This window comes from Marmota flaviventris, chromosome 12, assembly GCF_047511675.1.
Source record: "Marmota flaviventris isolate mMarFla1 chromosome 12, mMarFla1.hap1, whole genome shotgun sequence".
In the NCBI taxonomy this organism is placed as follows: Eukaryota; Metazoa; Chordata; class Mammalia; order Rodentia; family Sciuridae; genus Marmota; species Marmota flaviventris.
In genome coordinates this window covers 80,985,679-81,007,118 of record NC_092509.1, presented here as the reverse complement: position 1 = coordinate 81,007,118, position 21,440 = coordinate 80,985,679, and the positions used below count along the sequence as shown (strand labels likewise).

The following is a 21,440-nucleotide window of genomic DNA, read 5'->3' as shown; positions in this document are numbered from 1 at the left end:
ATTATTTTTATTTTATATTTTACCTGGTGATTGCCCACCAATCACCAAAAGTGCTTCTCCTTGCAGGATTAAAACCTATGCAATAAATTAATTGGATATGTGTGTACATTTCTCTTCTTGTGTTTCAGTGTCTCAGTTTAAAATGGTGAATTACTCCTATGATGAAGATCTCGAAGAGCTTTGTCCTGTGTGTGGAGATAAAGTGTCTGGGTACCATTACGGGCTTCTCACCTGTGAGAGTTGCAAGGTTTGCTCATAAGTTGCTATCTTAAAAAAATATAATGTTCAAAACCAAAATAAACCATTGAATTACTTTTTAAAGCTAAATTCAGACTGCTTTTTTTTTACTCAAAAATGAGAGAGTTAAGTCTTACGGAGATGATTCTTAGAAATATGTGTCTGATTTAGTTCAAAAAGGCAAAGAAATTTATGCTGTTTAGAAAACTTTGCCAGTCTCATGGCCTTAAAATATTTTATTGGAATAAAGTGATGTAGCTGTAGAAAGGTTTCCATTTCTAACAGTCCTAAATATTGATTTTGCTTGACTTATATATATTTAAAGCATCCCTGTTCTTGAAAGGGAACATGACAAAGTATTTCCCAAATACATTTTAACTTCAGAGTATTCTGTGCTACAAGTCTGAGCATTTTTTATCCACAGCTATAAAAGTCTAAATTCCCACTGCATGATTTCATCCTGGTTTATTTCAAAAAATTATTTTAATATGTTTTTTAAACTTATACTTTAAACAGCAAGAAACCAGATTTTAGTTTCTAATAATTTCATTAATGTATCATGTGACCTATTTAAATGCAAGGAATTTGAATATGCAAAACTTACTCTTGTTACTAATCATGTCAATAATACATTAAGAATTTATGTTAGACTTTCTAATACAATTCTAATAAATTCAGTATTCCTTATTTTTTCGACATTTTTTTGATTTGAAAACAGTACAATTACTTAAACCATTGCCAGGAAAATTCCTTCATTCACTAACAAGGTATGCTTGTTTCTCTTTATAGCTAGTAAGAAAAACAAGAGTTCTATTTTAATAAAAGCCGTTGTTCTATTGTAAAGCTACAAATTTTATTCTTGATTAATTTTTTGAGTGAAATATAAGGAAAACATGAGCTGCTTTCTCCAATTTAGTGCTGTGACATGCTTCTTTCCATGAGTTTCATCTTTTTCTTAAATAGCGCTCATGCTTGAATGTATTCCAGGGAAATTATGACCATTTTCCCATTTTAAATCTCTTTAAATCCTTTTGCTTTTAACTATTCACTGTTGACATTTGTAAGAGATCTGAGGTGTTTTGCTAGTCAGTTTTTCCTCTGGCATTTTGCAATGGTTTGTCACTGAAATTGTATCAGACTACTTGAAAAACAATGCAAATCTCCATGAGGACCTCTGTCTGGAGTATCAGGGTTAATAGGGAAAACAGGTTTTAAAAAAAAAAAAATCACTGGTTGATATAGAGTGTATTTTTTTCTGACTGTTGGGATGAAATGATGTGGAAGCCAAATCTCCCCCAGATTTGATGTAATTCTTCAGGAATATAACTCTGAGGCCAGATAAATCACTATGGCCTGGCACTATTTTGGAGGGTTGATCTTGCTGAAATGTAAAATAAACCACAGAACCACATAAGGGCTCAAGTGGTACAATGAAAAGATTTAATGGTGATTTCCTTAAAATGAAACAATGGAAGAGACGGGTATTAGATTTATAATACGTCTCACTATTTTCTCTGTCTTATAGGGATTTTTTAAGCGAACAGTCCAAAATAATAAAAGGTACACATGTATAGAAAACCAGAACTGCCAAATTGACAAAACACAGAGAAAACGTTGTCCTTACTGTCGATTTCAAAAATGTCTAAGTGTTGGAATGAAGCTAGAAGGTAAGATTCTTCTAAAGACTACTGCCTGTTTAAAGTCTCCAAGGACATGGACTTTAAAACAGCATTGTACTTATGCTATGGTAACAGTATTTTCCCAGTCCTTTAACACTACAGCCATAAAGTAAGATCTTTTTATGTTTTGTCTGCAGAATAGTGTGTCTCATTTAAACATGGTGACATCTATAAGGAAAAGAATTTAAATATCAAAGTTGTCCCTTCCTTTTAGTTTGGGGAACAGATCAAAAGTCAGGTTAATTGATAACAAGACTAAAGGGATCCATCTGAGAACAAATAAAATTAATTTGCCAAAATATCCTTTAAGTTTTCAAATCAGGATGTCCTGGGAAAAGTTTTGATTTCAATCCTTTTTTTTTTTTTTTTTTTTTTTTAATAGGTGTGCTTATCACAATTGTCCCTGTTAGTTTCATGATTCTTGAGCCTTGAATTGTGAAAAGGAATTTCTCAGGTAGAATTTCATTTTTTTTTTTTTTTTTAAACCACAGATTGAACCCAGGGGCACTTAACCACTGAGCCACATCCCAGCCCTTTTTATTTTTTATTTTGAGACAGGGTCTCACTAAGTTGCTGAGGCCAGCCTTGGCCTTCCAAGCTGCTGGAAGGCCTGCGCCACAGCGTCCGGCTAGAGTTTTATTTTTTATAGTGTAGAAATGCACATTTTTACATTGACTGAATCTGCAAAATAAAATAATTGAGAAGCAAAAACATGAAAAATAATGAGTGATTAAATCAGTTACAATGGTTTGACAAGAACAAGACAACCATTCCCCCAAAGCCACACTAAACCTTGTTGAAAGAGCAAAACCGTTCCATGTTCAGATTGGCAGGCAGTGAAGTTAATATGTGACTGCTGTAAATAATTTGTAGTTCATGGACTGCTATGGTGTGCTGCTATTCTCCAGCCTTTGACCCACTGGCTTTCCACAGATTAAATATACTGCAAATAAAATAATAACAATGTCACTAATGGTGCTAGATACAAGAGTGCATTTTATTTGATTAATGAGGCATGAGCTATATTTATTTGGAGCTTTCTCCTTACGTGGAACTCATACTTGATAGAAGTACTAAAAAACTAATAACAATCATTCTAAGAAATGTGCCAAATTGCTAACAGATTCCTTCAAATAGAATTAGTCACTTTGGTTGTTATAAGAACTGTTAAGTCAGTACTGCTTTAAAGAAGAAATGGAGAAAGGAAGTAATTGATGCTCATTAATTTTCTTATCACCAATCACTTTATTATTTAACCAAATAACAGAATATTATGGAAAGTGGTTATCATGGTGTGTGACTGAGAAGAAAAAAATGTTAAAAAGTCGATGCTGTGATTTCATATGATTTTTTTTTCCAACAAAAGAAAGAAGGTTGTATTTCTTTACCTTGAAAATTATGCTTTCTTAATTGTAGTAAGTCATGTGGGGTACATGCTCATACTTCCCTTAACAGTGGTCTGAAACAATTGAATATTCAATAAATTATCATCCAGATGAAAAACTCTTTTATGATCTTCTGCAGTATTCTGGATACCTAGAATTCACAATAAATTTTTAATGTGATACTAATCCTAAGATAAAAAGCTCAAAAACTTAACCTCCAGCAATTTCAGTGTGTCACAAGCTGTCAGAGGTCTCTGGTTTCTATCTAATTGCCATTGGCCACTATGGGCTTGGAGAGAGCTGCTAACTAACTTATTAGGCATGGCCCCAGACTCCACACACCATTGTGACAGAACAGCCTCTGGACCACTTTTGAAAGGAATTTGCTTTAATTATGTCCAACTCTGCTTAAATTAAAAGCAATAACTGGTGGTTACTGATGTGCACTTATCAAGTTGAGGTAAAAATAAATTTCCCAAGAAAAGCATGTACTCAATCCTTTTACAACAAAATAGCCAAAATGACTGAGAAGGAGGAAGATATCCTAAGGCAAAATATTCACAATTTAATCCAGAAATGGGGTGTTTGATTTATTTTTCTCTGAGAAAACAAAACAAAAAGGAATTTGGGTTTCCATAGAGAATCACTGGCATAATAGAAATTAATGCTTCCAGTAGAAAGATTGATGCTCTTAGAAATATGAAATAATCCCTATGTGTAGCAAAAAAACAATTATTAAAATTTCTTCAGTTCTCAAAAGGGTTACTATGTCTATGTATCCAAGATTTTTAATTTACTGAGCATTGAATCCTGGAGCGCTTTATCACTGAGCTATAACCCCAGCCCTTTTTAATCTTATTTTATTCTATTTTTTATTACTTGGAATTGAAACCCGGGGTGCTTAACCACTGAGCCACATCCCCAACCCTTTTTGTATTTTATTTAGAGACCGGGTCTCACTGAGTTTGCTGAGACTGGTTTCGAATAATTTGTAATCCTCCTGCCTTAGCCTCCTAAATCAGCGGGATTACAATTTTGTATCACTGTGCCCAGCTTATTGTCAGTCTTTATACCATTATTCAATGCATTTATCAGGTTTTTTTTCAATGATAAATGACACTTAGAGGGCTGGGGTTGTGGCTCAGAGGTAGAACACTTGCCTAGCATGTGTGAGGCACTGGGTTCGATCCTTAGCACCACATGAAAATAAAGATATTGTATCCACCTATAATTAAAAAATAAATATTAAAAAAGAGTAAGCAATTCATAAATAAAGAGGACATGGTGTTTTTGTTTTTGTTTTTCCTTGGAATTCTTGTGAGCTATTATAATGAAAACAGCCACACAAAACATTTATGGTTCATGTTCAACATTTCTAAGTGTAGATATCCTGGAGAATGCTAATAATTTTCATCTTATATACATGCTCCCCCCCCCCCCTTTTTTTTTTGCTCCCCCAACAGCGGTAAGGGCCGATCGAATGCGTGGAGGAAGGAATAAGTTTGGACCAATGTACAAGAGAGATAGGGCCCTGAAGCAACAGAAAAAAGCCCTCATCCGAGCCAATGGACTTAAACTGGAAGCCATGTCTCAGGTGATCCAAGCGATGCCCTCTGACCTGACCATCTCTTCTGCCATTCAGAACATCCATTCTGCCTCCAAAGGCCTACCTCTGAACCATGCTGCCTTGCCTCCTACAGACTATGACAGAAGTCCCTTTGTAACATCCCCCATTAGCATGACAATGCCACCTCATGGCAGCCTGCAAGGTTACCAAGCATATGGCCACTTTCCTAGCCGGGCCATCAAGTCTGAGTACCCAGATCCCTACACCAGCTCACCTGAGTCAATAATGGGCTATTCCTATATGGATAGTTACCAGACAAGCTCCCCGGCAAGCATTCCACACCTGATACTGGAACTTTTGAAGTGTGAGCCTGATGAGCCTCAAGTTCAAGCCAAAATCATGACCTATTTGCAGCAAGAGCAGGCTAACCGAAGCAAGCATGAAAAGCTGAGCACATTTGGGCTGATGTGCAAAATGGCGGATCAAACCCTCTTCTCCATTGTTGAGTGGGCCAGGAGTAGTATCTTCTTCAGAGAACTTAAGGTATGCCTTCTGCTCTCACAACTCAATATCCCTTCCAAGGGAGACCTAACTCTATTCCCAGTGAATATATTCTTGGGGCTGAAAGTACTTTTTCCTTTTCTTCTTTGGGTGATTTGAAGTAGTTATATTTTATAACTGTGTTTTAGGACTATTTATTGTAGCTTAACTTTAGGACTATTTATTGCATTGAACAATGGTATAAAGACTGACAATAAGCTGGGCACAGTGGTACACAATTGTAATTATTCTGTGTAGCTCTTAATTGGGGTGAATGACTTTTAATATAAAATATAGGAAACTTAATTTTTTTCTGTATACCATAATATGTTTATTCCCTCTATCTCAGATAGTTTGTGGCTAAAAAATTTTAATGTTGGCTAAAGATGTCAATGTCAAGTGGTGCCTAGTATACTGTTTTTTTTTTTAAGTTACCCCATTATGAACTATATTATAATGGTGTTATCTTGAAAGTAGCTTTCAAAGGAAAAAATGCCAACATTTAGTTGTGTTTAGAACCTAAAGAATGCAAATGTGATACCACTGGTTATACTACCAAGTAGGTATTTACTACCTGTTTACCTTGACATTAGGTTAGTAAAGCCTTTGTTTTCGGAGCAGATTCCAATAGGATGTTTACTGCCATTGGATGGGGAATGAGCTAATGATGATTGCTAGCCTATGTGTCCCAGGTTTTAGTTCTCAGAATGTATGTCTGCTGCTGATTTTAATGGATTGGTACATTGTAAACATAGTACTTGTTTGCATAAGGATCTATGTTTAACTACATGATTATTTTATTTCCTGAAACTAAAGACCGAATTAATGTGGTAAAGTCACTTAGAAGTTTGGAGTCTGAATCTGGTGGCTAGGGGTTTCATTTCTGATTTTAAAGAGAACCCTGGATTTGATTTTTCAGTATATTCTATTATGAAATCAACGTCTTCCTTTTGCTGTCGTGAGAGATGTGGCTGCTAAATACCTGTGGCTTCTGATTAACTGAGGCATTGGAAATTTAAAAATCTCTGAGAGTAGAGAGAAAAAGATGATTTTTTTATTTGAAGAGTTACTGTTAGAAATGGTCTGTGCAGACAGAAGGACTAGGGGATGTGGAAATTATTTGCAAATGGAAAATAATGTTTTTCATAGAAGTCTTAAAGTACCGTCGTTTGCACATGGAAACAAAAAAGTTATCTGAATGGATCTAATAAAATATCTCTAGCATGCTGTTAAAAGATGCTGGATATTTTCACATCCTTAATTGCTAGACTGAAAGACAGCTGAGATACCAGGCTACTGAGGGCAAGCAGAAAGCATCGAGTTCTCACCATCGGGCCAGATATTTCTGAGTATGTAGTGTTTTCAGCTGTTCTACATCAGCAGAGCGGTCTTCATTAAAAAAACAACAACAACAACAATAAAAACAGCTTTCCTGGTGTTCAGACATTCACCACCACGTCCTTAGAAGAGCAGGTGAGGTGATGAAAATAATTCCAAATACATCTGAAAGATTAGGTGACATAAAAACCATGAAAGCACAGCCTTTGCAATCAGATGGACTTGATCTGAATTAATAACCATGTCTTCATGGGCATCGTCCATCTCTGAGCCTTAGTGTTCTCATCTGTAAAGTTGTGAACATGGCGTCTATGGAATAGTAGAAAATAATAGATGTTACTTGGAGGAGGGTTTGCAAGGAAAAAAATGAGAATTTATAGGTAAAGTACCCTAATCCTGGGAGTTTGGCATATACTACCTACTCAGTAAAGTGGTACATTTTAAAAGTTAATTGTTGCATGAAAAGTCGAGTTCTTTGTGTAATACGGGCTTATTCAGGCAAGAAAACAAGCAGTGTAGTGTCTTAGTATGACAGTGGGAAATAATATTGCCAAGTATTACAGCATCATATAATTGTATCATAATTAACAGTCATTAATCAATATAAATTACGGAGGGCCGGGACTGTGTAGCCCAGTGGCAGAGTGCTTGCCTAGTATGAGGTACTGGATTCGATCCTTATCATTACATAAAAATAAAATAAAGGCATTCTGTCCATCTACAACCACAAAATAAATAAATAAAAATTAAAAAAAAAATATATATATATGTATATATATATATATATATAAATTAAGGACTAAAATTTGATAAGCACTAAGTTGGGTATAAGATTAAGTCAACAAGGAAAAGGAAAATGTTTAAAGGAGTATAAGATTAATACAAAGTTTGATAGAATAAAATATTTCCTCTTAGAGTTGCAATATTTCCATAGTTATTTTGTTTTTAAAACAAAGACAGTAAAGATAACATTTCACAAATCAATGAGAAAATAAATAAAAATTATTTGCATGTGAAAAAAGAGATTTACATAGTGAACATAGCTAGCCACAGATAGGACTTCAAGAAAGCTGAGAATATATTCCTTTTCTCTAATTTTCCTCCTTCTGCAGCTGAATTCTATGAAATTCTTTTATATGGCATGAGATTAAATATTGGCTAAAACATAAATGCCTATGGGAGCAGAGGCTCTTAAAGAACTGTCAGTCATTTTTCCTTTATTTTTAAAATGGTGCTGGGGATTGAACCCAGGGCTTGATGTGTCCTAGGCAAGCACTCTACCACTGAGCTACACCCTGCAGCTGATTGTCAGTTGTTTTTTGTTTGTTTGTTTGTTTTGTTTTTCCGGTACTGGGGATTGAACCTCAGGGTGCTTTATCACTGAGTTACATCCCCAAACCTTTTTATTTTTTATCCCCCCCACCATGTTTATATTGGCGCTTCATAGTTGTACATGCTATTGGCATTTGTCGTTACATATACGTACATACACGCAATACACGACTTTTTATTTTTATTTTGAGATAGGGTCTGACCAAGTTGCTTAGGGCCTCACTAACTTGCTGAGGCTGGCCTCAAACTTGTGATCCTCTTGCCTCAGCCTCCTAAGTGCTTGGGATTACATCATGTATGGCTTATTGCCTGTCCTTATACAGGTGTTCGATGCAGTTATCAGTGTTTCATGGGAACATGTGTTGAAAAAGAAGACTATAATTTTCAGGGATCATTTCTATAGTTTGTTACTAGCAAAGTTTCTCTGATCTGGCTGAGTATTGGAAACCATGAGGAGGAAATGAACCATCCTCTCCTAAGTGTGAAGCTGGCTCTTGGTGTGGCTTTGCTGTAACTGCCTTTTGTTGTTGGAAGAGTGAAAGGGAGAGAATACTGTCTGAGCAGGGGAAAAAAGCAAAGGAAAAAAAAACCCTACAAATATCAGGAGGCATTTACGCGGGGTGGAACTGTCAACAGGATAGAGACACCATCTCGAACCCACTTTACCATTGCCTTGGCTTATATTGAACAGGAATATTTCCGTTTAACTATTTTGTCAAGAACAAAAAGTAGAATCCAGAGTAATTTAGCAGAGTTGTGAGATGAATATTCCCATAGGAAGAATTTCTTTTCATTTGTAAATTTACTTTGTCAGTCTTGTGATGCCAGCATCACAAGTCATCTCCAATGTTGTCACTTCCACATTTTCTGTGTCCTGCAGTGGGAAATATACTTTACACTCGAACATGGTGTACTAAACTCTCTTACACACACTTACACCTTAGACACACCCCTAAATGACAATTTTGTTAGATAATACGTGATCTACATGTACTCCAATATTTTCTAGTTTATTCTGCTTTCGCATAATTTATTTCACTTAAAAAAAAGGACTTTTCTGGTCATGACCTACTAAATTCATGTCACAGCCCACTAATGAGGCATGACCTGCAATTCAAGAAATATGGCTCTGCTGTGGGCCACCTGCTGGATGGAGCCTACCTGCCACCACTTTTAGCACGATTCATTTTCCTCCTGGCATGGCCTGTAAGACATTCCGGAAGCCTGCAGTCCAAGTCCCCACTCTAGTACTTTGCAAAATTGTGGTTTAAAAATATTTTTCAGAAAGATGAGGGCTCTCCTTTATACATTTTCCTTTTTCTTGTTGACTTCACAGCAAGTGGCACATCGAGTGACATACTTCCAGGGCAGATTGCCTATACCTCTACAACCTCAGGATGGAAAGTCATGTATTTGCTCCTGGGAAATAACAGGATAATAAGGCAGTTTTGCAAATGCCCTATTGCTGACTTTCATGGGATGTACACTTCCCCCTACCTTGTAGAAAGGAGAGAGTACACCATTCATTTCTTTACTAGTTAAGGGAACAGAAGGGCCAGAAGAAATTGGTGGGTCTTTTTTGTTTTTCTGCACATCTACCTACCAGGTGCAAAAGGGTACTCTGGTTCCCACTTAAAATACTGAAATGAGAAACAGGAAATGAGAGCCCCCAAATTCTCAACTTGGGAAGCAACATGAAGCAGCAGTGTAACTAAGGAATAATGAGGCTGGGGGTATAGCTCAGTGGCAGAGCACTTGCCTAGCATATGCAAGGACCTGGGTTCCATCTCTAATAAACACCACACAAATAAATAAATAAATAACGATAATAATATAAAAACAGTGTGCTCATGGAAACTGGAATTTCTGAGCAGGAAGATGGAAGTGGAGAGAGCTGGAGGACATACATTAGGGAGCACTTTGGTTTTTATTTCTCTCCTATATTTCGGTACTGAAGTTTGAACCCAGGGCACTCTACCTCTGAGCCACGTCCCCAGCCCTTTTATTTTTATTTTGAGACAAGGTTTTGCCAATTTACCCAGGTGGGCCTCAAACTTGCCATCCTCCCACCTCAGCCTCCTGAGTTGCTTGGATTACAGATGTGCGCCACCAAGCCTGGCACCACCTGTAAGATACAATTCTGGTCTCCATCCATCCAAAATAATGGCATGAGAAAGGTGAAAGAAATACTCGGAAACTTGTCATTCCCAAAATAGCAACATGTGCATTGGAAGAGTCTCAGTGTCTGATCTGTAGATCATGGGTTTTTTTTTTGTTTGTTTGTTTTTTATTGTTGGTTGTTCAAAACATTACATAGTTCTTGATATATCATATTTCACACTTTGATTCAAGTGGGTTATGAACTCCCATTTTTACCCCGTATACAGATTGCAGAATCACATCAGTTACACATCCATTGATTTACATATTGCCATACTAGTGTCTGTTGTATTCTGCCTTTCCTATCCTCTACTATCCCCCTCCCCTCCCCTCCCCTCCCCTCTTCTCTCTCTACCCCCTCTACTGTCATTCATTTCTCCCCCTTGTATTATTTTTCCCTTTCCCCTCACTACCTCTTGTATGTAATTTTGTATAACCCTGAGGGTCTCCTTCCATTTCCATGCAATTTCCCTTCTCTCTCCCTTTCCCTCCCACCTCTCATCCCTGTTTAATGTTAATCTTCTTCTCATGCTCTTCGTCCCTACTCTGTTCTTAGTTACTCTCCTTATATCAAAGAAGACATTTGACATTTGTTTTTTAGGGATTGGCTAGCTTCACTTAGCATAATCTGCTCTAATGCCATCCATTTCCCTGCAAATTCTATGATTTTGTCATTTTTTAATGCAGAGTAATACTCCATTGTGTATAAATGCCACATTTTTTTTTATCCATTCGTCTATTGAAGGGCATCTAGGTTGGTTCCACAGTCTTGCTATTGTGAATTGTGCTGCTATGAATATTGATGTAGCAGTGTCCCTGTAGCATGCTCTTTTTAGGTCTTTAGGGAATAGACTGGGTCAAATGGTGGTTCCATTCCCAGCTTTCCAAGAAATCTCCATACTGCTTTCCAAATTGGCTGCACCAACTTGCAGTCCCACCAGCAATGTACAAGTGTACCCTTTTCCCCACATCCTCGCCAGCACTTGTTGTTGTTTGACTTCATAATGGCTGCCAATCTTACTGGAGTGAGATGGTATCTTAGGGTGGTTTTGATTTGCATTTCTCTGACTGCTAGAGATGGTGAGCATTTTTTCATGTACTTGTTGATTGATTGTATGTCCTCCTGAGAAGTGTCTGTTCAGGTCCTTGGCCCATTTGTTGATTGGGTTATTTGTTATCTTATTGTCTAATTTTTTGAGTTCTTTGTATACTCTGGATATTAGGGCTCTATCTGAAGTGTGAGGAGTAAAGATTTGTTCCCAGGATGTAGGCTCCCTATTTACCTCTCTTATTGTTTCTTTTGCTGAGAAAAAACTTTTTAGTTTGAGTAAGTCCCATTTGTTGATTCTAGTTATTAACTCTTGTGCTATGGGTGTCCTATTGAGGAATTTGGAGCCCGACCCCACAGTATGTAGATCGTAGCCAACTTTTTCTTCTATCAGACGCCATGTCTCTGATTTGTAGATCATGGGTTTTTCAGAGCTAGAAAAAATGGTGAAAATCCTGTGACCCTAATCTCTTCTTTTTGCACATAAAGAAACTATGACAGGAAGAAAGCGTAACTTGCCCAAGATTCCCCAGCTACCAAGGGGCAGATCTGGGACTGGAAGTTTCAGATTCAAAGGAGCATCCTGGGCCCCTCCTGGTGCTCACATGCACTCAGTGGAACCTTTCGACTCCCACTCTGCAGGCCTCCACCAGGCAAACTAAAGCAAATCTAGGTTATCCAAAGTCCATGCCTACCACCTAATTACTACTCACTAATAATCAGGGGGACAGACTTTCCCTGAGCCCAGCCAGCCCCCTGGGAGTGAATGAGTCACTTTCGAAAGCCTCATAATTCTTTCAGGCCACCAGGGTATCATTCAGCACAATGGGGCCACCAGCTAACACTTCTGGACCTTGAGGGCTTTGCCAGGCATCCTCCAGCGCCTCATCCTCTGCTTAGAGTCTGCTCCGGGGAAGAATCTGGTGCAGCCACAGCAATATGGGCTGGGCTCCACAGCTAGAAGTGCCAAATGCTGTTCCGTCCTGTGTTCTACCTGGGGCAAGACACGTTCGATGTGGGTTCCTTAGTGTGCCTGTGAAGGAAAAGGGGTAGAAAGAGAACAGGATTGTAAGCAGGTGATAGGTGAGCCATGAACGTCAAGTTTTCTGAAACAATGTATTAAATGCACCTTCTGAACTTTAAATCTGTCTCAAAATAGCCTATATATTCTTGACTTTTCCTTCGTGTTTTTAGAAAAGAATAGCAAATTCCAAACATTTCCACTCTGCTGAACGAGCTGTCCCTGTGTGGGAAAAACACTATCCCTCGTTATTTTGCCCTCACCTGTGACTGGCGTATCTCATATAAACACGGAGCAGTGAGGAAATAATTCCCACTTTGTTAAGCAACTAATGAATCTGGAGGATCTATTTGATCTTCTAATGAGACCAGATGTCTTTGGGGAATTGTGGGAATGGATATATAAGAACTTCCCCTCCATGAATGATTCTGATACATGTAGGAATAAAATAAAGAAAAAAAAAAAAACCTCAAACTAATCCTGACTGAAACTCATAACTAGCATTTTTGTGGAAAATAGGTTTCAGAGACTCAGGGAATTTGTGTTAAAGGAATTCAGCCATGCCAGAGCCCATTTTTAAGTGTGGTTTTCTCTAAAGCAAGGCAGTAAGGGGAAGGGCAAACCTTCCTTTCTCTCTGGTTCATTATACAAGCTTTCTAGGCAGAGTTTTATTTATTTAGGTACCAGGAATTGAACCCAGGGATGCTTAACCATTGAGTCACATCCCCAGCCCTTTTTATTTTTTATTTTGAGATACGGTTTCACTAAGTTGTCGAGGGTCTCCCTAAATTGCCAAGGCTGACCCCAACCTTCCTGCCTCAGCCTCCTGAGAGGCTGGGACTGCAGGTGTGTGCCACCATGCTTTATTTATTTTAATATTCTAGATCCCTTTCCCCAAGCTACAATTCACTATTCCCAATATACAGGTCTATGATCTGAGACTTGATTAAATCTGCTTCCATTTTAAGCTATTTTATTTCTTTTTAAAAATTGGTCCTAGGGATTGAACTCTGTGCCTCTCACATGCTAGGCAGGTTCTATACCACTGAGCTACATTATTTATTTATTTTTTAAATTTTGAAACAGGGTCTCACTACATTGCTAAGCTTGGCCTTGAATTGGTGATCATCCTGCCTCAGCCTCTAGAGAGGCTGAGATGTTGACCACCATATCCAGCTCTAACCTTTCTTCCTTTTGTTTCTATGGAAGAGGGAAAGGAGAGGCTGCACCAGCCCTCACAATGTCTTCCGACACTATCTGCCACGTGGCTCTGCTTTACCTTTGCCTGCAAATTGAGGTCAGGAACCATTAGTCTAATTCAACCTCAGCATTCCTGCTTACCCATATGGTTTCCAAAATGATCACCAGCTACCTTACTTAACTTATGGTTTCACTACTCTGTTCTGTTTTGTTTTTGTGCTGTTGGGGATTGAACCCAGGGCCTCTTCTATGCTAGACAAGCCCTCTAACATTGAACTACATCCCCAGCATCCTGTTGGAGAAGGATACAATCTGTAAACCATTTATTGCCAGTTCTTCTACTCATTAAAGAGATACTAGAATTAAACACATCTGTGCGTCCTAGGGTTACAAGGAAAAGAGGAAAATGGTTTTTCTTCCACTAGAGGTGGACGTGGACATTTTCTTCTGTCTTTGTGAATTTGGAAAGAACCTTAGAATCAGCAGGTTTGACTTGATGGTCTTTCTTCTCTCTTTGAGTATTAAACAGCTGCTTCTGTAATTTTTTTTTTTTTTTTCCCTGCAGAAAGATCTAAAACAGAAGCCTGTATTCTTGCTGATGGTGTTGAGAAGTGATATTACTCTAGCCTTGTTTGCTACTGCGCTCTTGTCTGTTATGGACTGAGGAACCTGTTATCTGAGCTGTTTCCTGGTCGAATCAGCTCTTCTCAGTCAATACCTGTTTGTGCTATGGTCAGTTAGCTGCTGGGAGTATAGGTGTGGCCACCATGCCCAGCTCTTGCCTGTTTTTAAAAAGAACTGAATTGCTTTATTCATCAAGTGTATATTTGCAAATGGGAGAATCTGTCTAAACTGCCTAACTTCCTGAAGCTGTAATCCTCCTGTTACAGCCTCCCAAACACGCCTACCTGACCAGGACGATGTGTGTTCTTTACCTTCTGTGTTCTTCACAGGGATGTCTTGAAAATACACCAGTACTAAGAAGCATCCATCTTTTGTTATTAAAGGATAATTTACCTTCTCTAAATGAACTCTTCTTCTTAGTGTACAAATGCAGAGCTATTCTGTTACCCCATAAAATTCTCCTGAGCCCCTTTGTGGTAAATTTCTCTCTCCACCCTAGCCCATTAATCCTCATCTGTTTTTTTTTTTTTCTTTTTGGGTACAGGGATTGAACTCAGGTTCACTAGAGCACTGAGCCACATCTCCAGTCCTATTCTGTATTTTATTTAGAGACAGGGTTTCACTGAGTTGCTTATCACCTTGCTGTTGCTGAGGCTGGTTTGAACTCACCATCCTCCTGTTATAGCCTCCCAAACCACTGGGATAACAGGCATGTGCTACTGTGCCCGGCCTCATCTGTTTTTGTCTAAATAGTTTTTGTCCAGTGTTATTTATTTTTGGTACTGGGGATTGAGCCCAGGGGTAACAGACCAATGAGCTGTATCCCAGCTCTTATTATTATTTTTTATTTTGAGGCAGGACCTCACTAAATTGTTGAGGCTGGCCTCAAATTTGTGATCTTCCTGCTCTGGCCTCCCAAGTTGTCCCTGGGAGTATAGATGTGGCCACCATGCCCAGCTCTTGCCTGTTTTTAAAAAGAACTGAATTGCTTTATTCATCAAGTATATATTTCCAAATGGGAGAATATGTCTATACTGCCTAACTTCCTAAAGCTTAGTTGCAGTACAGCAGAGCATGGGTTATATCTAGGTGAACACAATCTCTGGGATATTTGATGAGAATGGTTCTGCAGAGGATCAGAGATTCACACTGGGTTTGCTTGTTCATGCAACCAATAAGCTTCCTGTTCCTATTAATCTATTTGTTATCTACTAGAATTATAGGGACAGCATCAGAATAACCTGCCATGGCTGAGAATTCCAAGTTTCACTAGATGAGCCATTATTAGGTGTCTGAATATGAAGAAGAGTAGGAAAATAATCAGCATTTTCCTTGATATGTTAAAGGACAGATGGTAAAAAGAGAAGTAACTTGGTGGGGGGCACTGGGGATTGAACACAAGGCCAATCTACCACTGAGTTACATCCCCAGACATATTCATTTTTTATTTAGAGACAGGTTCTCCAAATAAGTTGCAGGGGATCTTGCTAAGTTGCCCAGACTGGCCTTAAACTTGAGATCCTCCTGCCTCAACCTCACTGGGATTATAGGTGTGTGCCACCATGTCTGGTGAGAGGTAAATTTTAGAGGGTGTCATGAAGAGCCTGCCCTGATGCTGGGTGTTTTCAGGCCATTTTCTGGTTTGACTCTTAGGAAAGTCTGTGAGGTGAGCATAGTATATGGTGTCCTTTTGGTTAACGAGTGGGAGTAAAAGGTTTAGATCTGTCATTCTCACATATATGTTGTTTCTAAGGGACACAACCATCTGTCCCTTCTCTTGCTTCTTAGGGTTATACAAGCCCATAGAGACATCCAGGAAACTGATTAGTAGAAGTTTGCTACCTCAGTTTTTACCTAATCCATCCTTTTAGTCAAGTAATTTGTTGATACCAGTAAAATTAATCAAGGCAATTGGGTCAGTTTGGAGATGTGGGGGGAGGACAAGAGACAAACTGAGGTAGGTGAACCCTCAGGCCAGCTCCCCTTAAGGTTTGGTGTTAAACTAACAGCTGAGGGTTTAAAGAAAATTCAAGAAAATACTTGGATTTTTCCTGGACTAAAGTTTGAAGATGACAGTACTAATGGGCACCTCTTATTGAGCTAGGAAGCAGGCAATTGTTAGCTATTTCACATCTGTCATCTAGTTTAATGCTAAAGATGCTTGTGTACTAGGCATGATTATACCCACCTTGCAGATGAAGATACTGAGACCTGAGACATTTACTAACCTGAGCCATGTTACATAGCTAATGTGTGATAATGCTATTATTATAGCAAAAAAAAAAAAAAATTGCGTGTGGAAATCCTTTGTAAACTGTGAGGTATTTCATACTTGTTACGAAGACCAAATTACCCATACTTGTACCAGTAGATCTTAACTGATTACGTTCACTGCAGAGAGCAAGTTTTTGATAAGTTGACTCAAGGGTGTGTAAACTCATTATTATTTTTCTAATTAGGGGAGGACCATGTAGGAAACTGAGAATAGAACAATTCAGTAATCCCCATCAGAATGGAGAGAGGTGTTTGCCATTATCTATAGTGGCCTACTCTAGAGCCTTCAAGCCTTAGTTTATCAAACTGGGTGGCAAAGAATGAGGCCATCAGTATGCAGTAGCAGAGCATCCTCCCAACTCCAGAATACTTGGGCGGGCCTTCCCCAACCCCTTCCATCTCCTATACCCAGCACCATTTCTGACTGAATAATCAGTAGAGTTTTGTCAGTTTGTCCTAGAAGTAGTTACTTGCCTGTTTGCTGAGAATAACTAATGTCCTTGTACACTCTAAATCTTGCCCAGCAGGTCATACAAATTGCTCACAGATCTATGGAAAGCCTACCAGTGATAGTTCCTCAGTGTTGGACAGGTAGGGTTCCCTGAGTCTGCACCTCTGGGTCCCTGTTTGCACACAGGTATCCACTGTTATACAAAGTCAGGTAATGGGTTAAAAAAAAAAAAAAAAAAACCAGATTCATGACTCATGTGTGACACCCCCTAACTCTGTTGAAGGACTTTGCCCTCTGAACCTGAGGGAAAATAGATCATTTTATTTTCCAGGATAAGTAAAGAATGACTTTGCTCTGACTTATTCTTCTTCAGCTTGGGAAGCAGATCATACAAATCTTTGAGAGTTCAACATCCATTTGCAGAATGGCTGCATGGAAATTGGGCATTTAAACTATTCTTCACATTAAAGACATTAATCTCTAACCTGAGGATACCACCCACAGTAAAGAACAGTGACAGACACTGCGTCCCCTCTTCCAGCATCCTGGTGTTCCCCTGTGCCTGGTACTGAAACCTGTTTTGCTCTCCAACCTGTGCTAGGCTCAGCTCAGGCAGCCAGTGGGATGGGGTCCCTGCCAGCTCCTCCATAGACTTTCTAACCTACACCATTTGCTTTATTTTCTCCACTCTCTTCCTCCTGTCGTTTGCTATCTGTCTAGACTGCCTTCTCTTTTCGTACTCAGCTTGCTTTTATCGTTGCTCTTTCCTGGGCCTCAGAGATCCAGGCATAAGGTTAATCTTTAGGCGTTAGGCTTGTAGAGAAGTATGGTCCCAGGGTCCGGGTGGTTGCTGACCCCTGTCCTTGACTGCATCTGCATTTATCCTTCAGGTAGAATGTGCTTGTAGAAAGAGGGCAGCTCATAAACTCGTCTGAGAATGCGCAGACAAGGCAAGAGAAACAGTTGACCTCTAAGGATGGGGTGTAGTGAGCCGAGCTTGGAGGTGCGTGACCAATTCCACAGGAGGATTGCAAATCCAAGGACAGCCTCAGCAGTTTAGTAAAACTCTGTCTCAAAATAAAATTAATTAATTAAAAGGGCTGGGGATGTAGCTCAGTGGGTTCAGCCCCTAAGACCACAAGCAAACAAACAAACAAACAAACAAAAAAAAACCCAAGATGGGCTATGTTTAATGATGATGGATAGAATTTCTTTCCAATCCTTCCACGGTGACAGATGACTCTCACACAGTGGCAATTTCCTTTGAGGGTAGCAGGTCAGCTTTGATGTGCAAGGGCAAGAGAGAACACTGCTTCAGGCTTAGGCACGTGAGTGTGGATGGGACCCACGGAACTCCCATACAAGAGAACTTCAAAACTCCCCTCTAGTTTTCAAATAGTCGTGACAGTTTCTGTGCCAAACAAGAGAGTTACACTTTAGACTCTCATTCACATCTCCACATAGTCCCACAAATGGTCATTCTTCCTTTTAACTGGCAATGTTTTCAAATGCCACATTTCTGACCTACCGAAGCTAATTCTATGATTCCTCATATAAATTTTGAAGAGAAAAAAAAATAAATAGAAATCTCAGGTGCATAGAGCCTCTGAGCACTACTGCTGTTCAATCTCCAATATTTAAAAACGTCACTGGGATTACACAACATTCAGGATTAACTTTACAACCCAACTTGATCCAACTTCTAATTCTGTGAGAATGCTTTTTCTTCCATGACAGATGGAATCATTGACCAACAGGTCTAAAGTCTATCCGTTATTGTGCAAGGCGGAACGTAACCTCCGACTGGGGAGCAGGGGTGTAACTGGCCTTTCATCACTGGTTCAGAAGTGTGGGTTTTTAAAGTCTCCAGCAAGACCACCTCCTATGAGTTGACTATTGCATTTCTAAATGCCCTGTTTACACAACCATTTACCTAACAGAGCAGGATCATTATTTCATTTAAATTAAAAACATATTTTATAGGAATGAAGCACTGTAGACACTGGTACATGTTGAATTAATGCACTAAAGACTTAAAGGAGGGCTGGGGTCCTAGCTCAGTGGTAGAGCACTTGTTTAGCATGTGTGAGGCACTGGGTTCAATTCTCAGTACCACATATCAATAAATAAATAAAACAAAGGGCTATTGACAACTAAAAAAAAAAAGACTTAAAGGAAACAAACTGCTCAATGGTAAAAGCAAGCTGTATTTTTGTTTTTTTTTCATTTTTTGCAGCGTTGGGCATCCAACCCAGAACCTTGCTAGGCAATTGCTCCACCACCGAGTCAAACCCACAGCTCTTTTGTCTTTACTTTAAAGGAACATTCAATAAATAGTCTCAATGATCTGAAAATTCCAGAATGATGTTTTAAATGGCTTCTTAATGGTGCTGATTTTTATGCAGACTCTTTCCCTTATTTGCTAATCAATCACTACACTTATGCATAGGTTTGGGGTCCTGAATAATTTTCCCTGGCAGATCTGGTGTGTATATATCACAGGGTTTTGACTGCATATCCTGTTTTTAGATCTGTTCTCTGAAACGCTGGCTCGATCTAACGCATGTTCTTTTATTTGCACCCCTATATCTGGTCAATTCTGAAATCTCCACAAATGCTTCTTTATCATACACATCCTATCACAATTGTGCTTTTTTGATCTAAAGTTGTGATGCAGAAGAGGCTTTACTCATGGCCTGATTTAAAAAAAAAACTTACTAAATATTACATTTCCCCTTGTAAAATAATGATATAGATTAGGGTTGGTGCAGACATGTTGGCAACAGAATTCTTCAAAAGTTTTCCTTTGGGTGATGAGAAGCTGTTACATTATTTTGACTAGCTAATCAAATGTAATTGGGTACCTTGAAGTGCCTTAGATTTTCCTTGTACAGTTATCAAAGCAGGAAATGTAACTCGGGGAGCTGATGAAAGGCGTCTCTCACGGTATTCTTTCAATTATAGATCTTACAGAGCAAATGAAAGAACAGCTCTGCCACTAAAAACTCAGAGGCTTGAAATGCCCCTTAATGTTAACTGCTGTATTAGCTAGTTAACACATTATTATGTACTTTAATTGATTCTTGCTCCAGCTTTGGAGGGAAAAAAAAAATTCTGGATCTGTTTGGCACGTACATGAAGCGAGGGAAGATGCTTGAACACAATAATTTGTTGTTTACATTCGATTCAGATCACATCAGATATCTGCCGTGGAAACACAATAGCCCTGGTGCACTGTTGTGAGAAATAACGTGCTTCTACAAAAGCATTCATATTTTGTACTCATAAATGGGGATTAGGGGTTATGCATGTTTTCAAAGGAGTTTTATTTGACTGTTGAGAATGACTTTCATGGTTGAAACAATGAAATGTTGCAATTGGGAAAACAACTTCATTCCTGTAATAGATTTAGGAAAGTCCAGCTGAGACTGAAATGTGTTTTGAAAAAGATCAAAACTCTCCATGCTGGCATTTCTCTAGGAGGTGGCACTTGTCTTCACAGTTGAATAACACACACTGCCCTTGAAACACTTTGGCCATAAAGGAGAAGGTTCCACCTAGGATTAGGCTAGATTTAGGGTTTGATTCAACGTCTTTCATTCACTTATTCATTCATCAAACACTGATCGAACTCCTACCATGGGTTCATCTCTTTGTTAAATTGCTAAAGACAACAGTAGTCTTCACTGGACACCCCTTTAGTCCTTGAGGCACTTTTCTCTGTCAACATAGGACCCCCTCCCCTTCCTGATTTTGCTGCAGGACCAAAACAAAGGTGAGCTCTGACTCTGAAATCTCAGGCAAGCACTGTAAGAATGGTACACGCGGGTTCCTGTCTAGATTTGCACCAAGATTTAAGATGACATTGGAACTAAAAAATAAAATTTAATTCCCATAGACAACAAACTGACCCCTGAAACTGAAAGAGAGATTAGTCCAGCATGCAGTGAAGCTCTTTGGAGGGCTTTTAACCCAGTGTCGGGGAGGGGAAGAGGTCAGGGAGGGAGAAAGTTACTCCCCAGAGGAGTCTAGGAAGAAGAGTGGGAGCTGAGAACCAGGTGGGCGGGGCGTGGAGGCAACACTAGCAGACAACAGCAAGCGCAGAACCATACAGGTGTTGGTGCAGTGCTTCCCGCAACCTTGGTGTGATTCCCATGCAGGAGGGTTGAGTGGGGGGAAAGAGAAAGAGGTAAAGCTGGGTGATGATGAGGGGCATTTACATGAATTTGTTCCAGGCAAAGGGAAGCCCCCCAGAGAAACTTAGGTAGAGAACCCAGTACCATCATAATTACTGGACATATGCCTGCAATATAATTTCACAGATTTTTTTTGGGTGGGAGCGTGGATTGACCTGGGGCGCTTAACCACTGAGCCACATCCCCAGCCCTTTTTATTTTTAATTTTGAGACAAGATCTCACTACATTATGTAGGGCCTCACTAAGTTGCTGAGGCTGGCTTTGAACTTAGGTCTTCCTTCCTCAGCTTCCTGAGCCACTGAGATTACAGGTGTGTGCCACTGTACCCAGCCGGTTGGTATGTCTTATAGGCTGTTATTATTATTATTATTATTATTATTTTAGTTG

General features: G+C 39.1%; 1 protein-coding gene and 1 pseudogene across 2 annotated transcripts in view; both read left to right on the top strand.

The window, feature by feature from the left end:
• Positions 1-21,440, top strand: part of Nr5a2 (nuclear receptor subfamily 5 group A member 2) — a 120,909-nt gene that overhangs the window by 4,759 nt on the left and 94,710 nt on the right. For both annotated transcript variants that reach the window (XM_071619742.1, XM_071619743.1), the window contains 3 exons: positions 129-247; positions 1,763-1,904; positions 4,765-5,411. In XM_071619742.1, the coding sequence (XP_071475843.1) occupies positions 129-247; positions 1,763-1,904; positions 4,765-5,411 (908 nt within the window). The remainder of the gene's footprint in view (positions 1-128; positions 248-1,762; positions 1,905-4,764; positions 5,412-21,440) is intronic.
• On the top strand, positions 8,450-8,643 carry LOC114100871 (small nucleolar RNA U3; annotated as a pseudogene).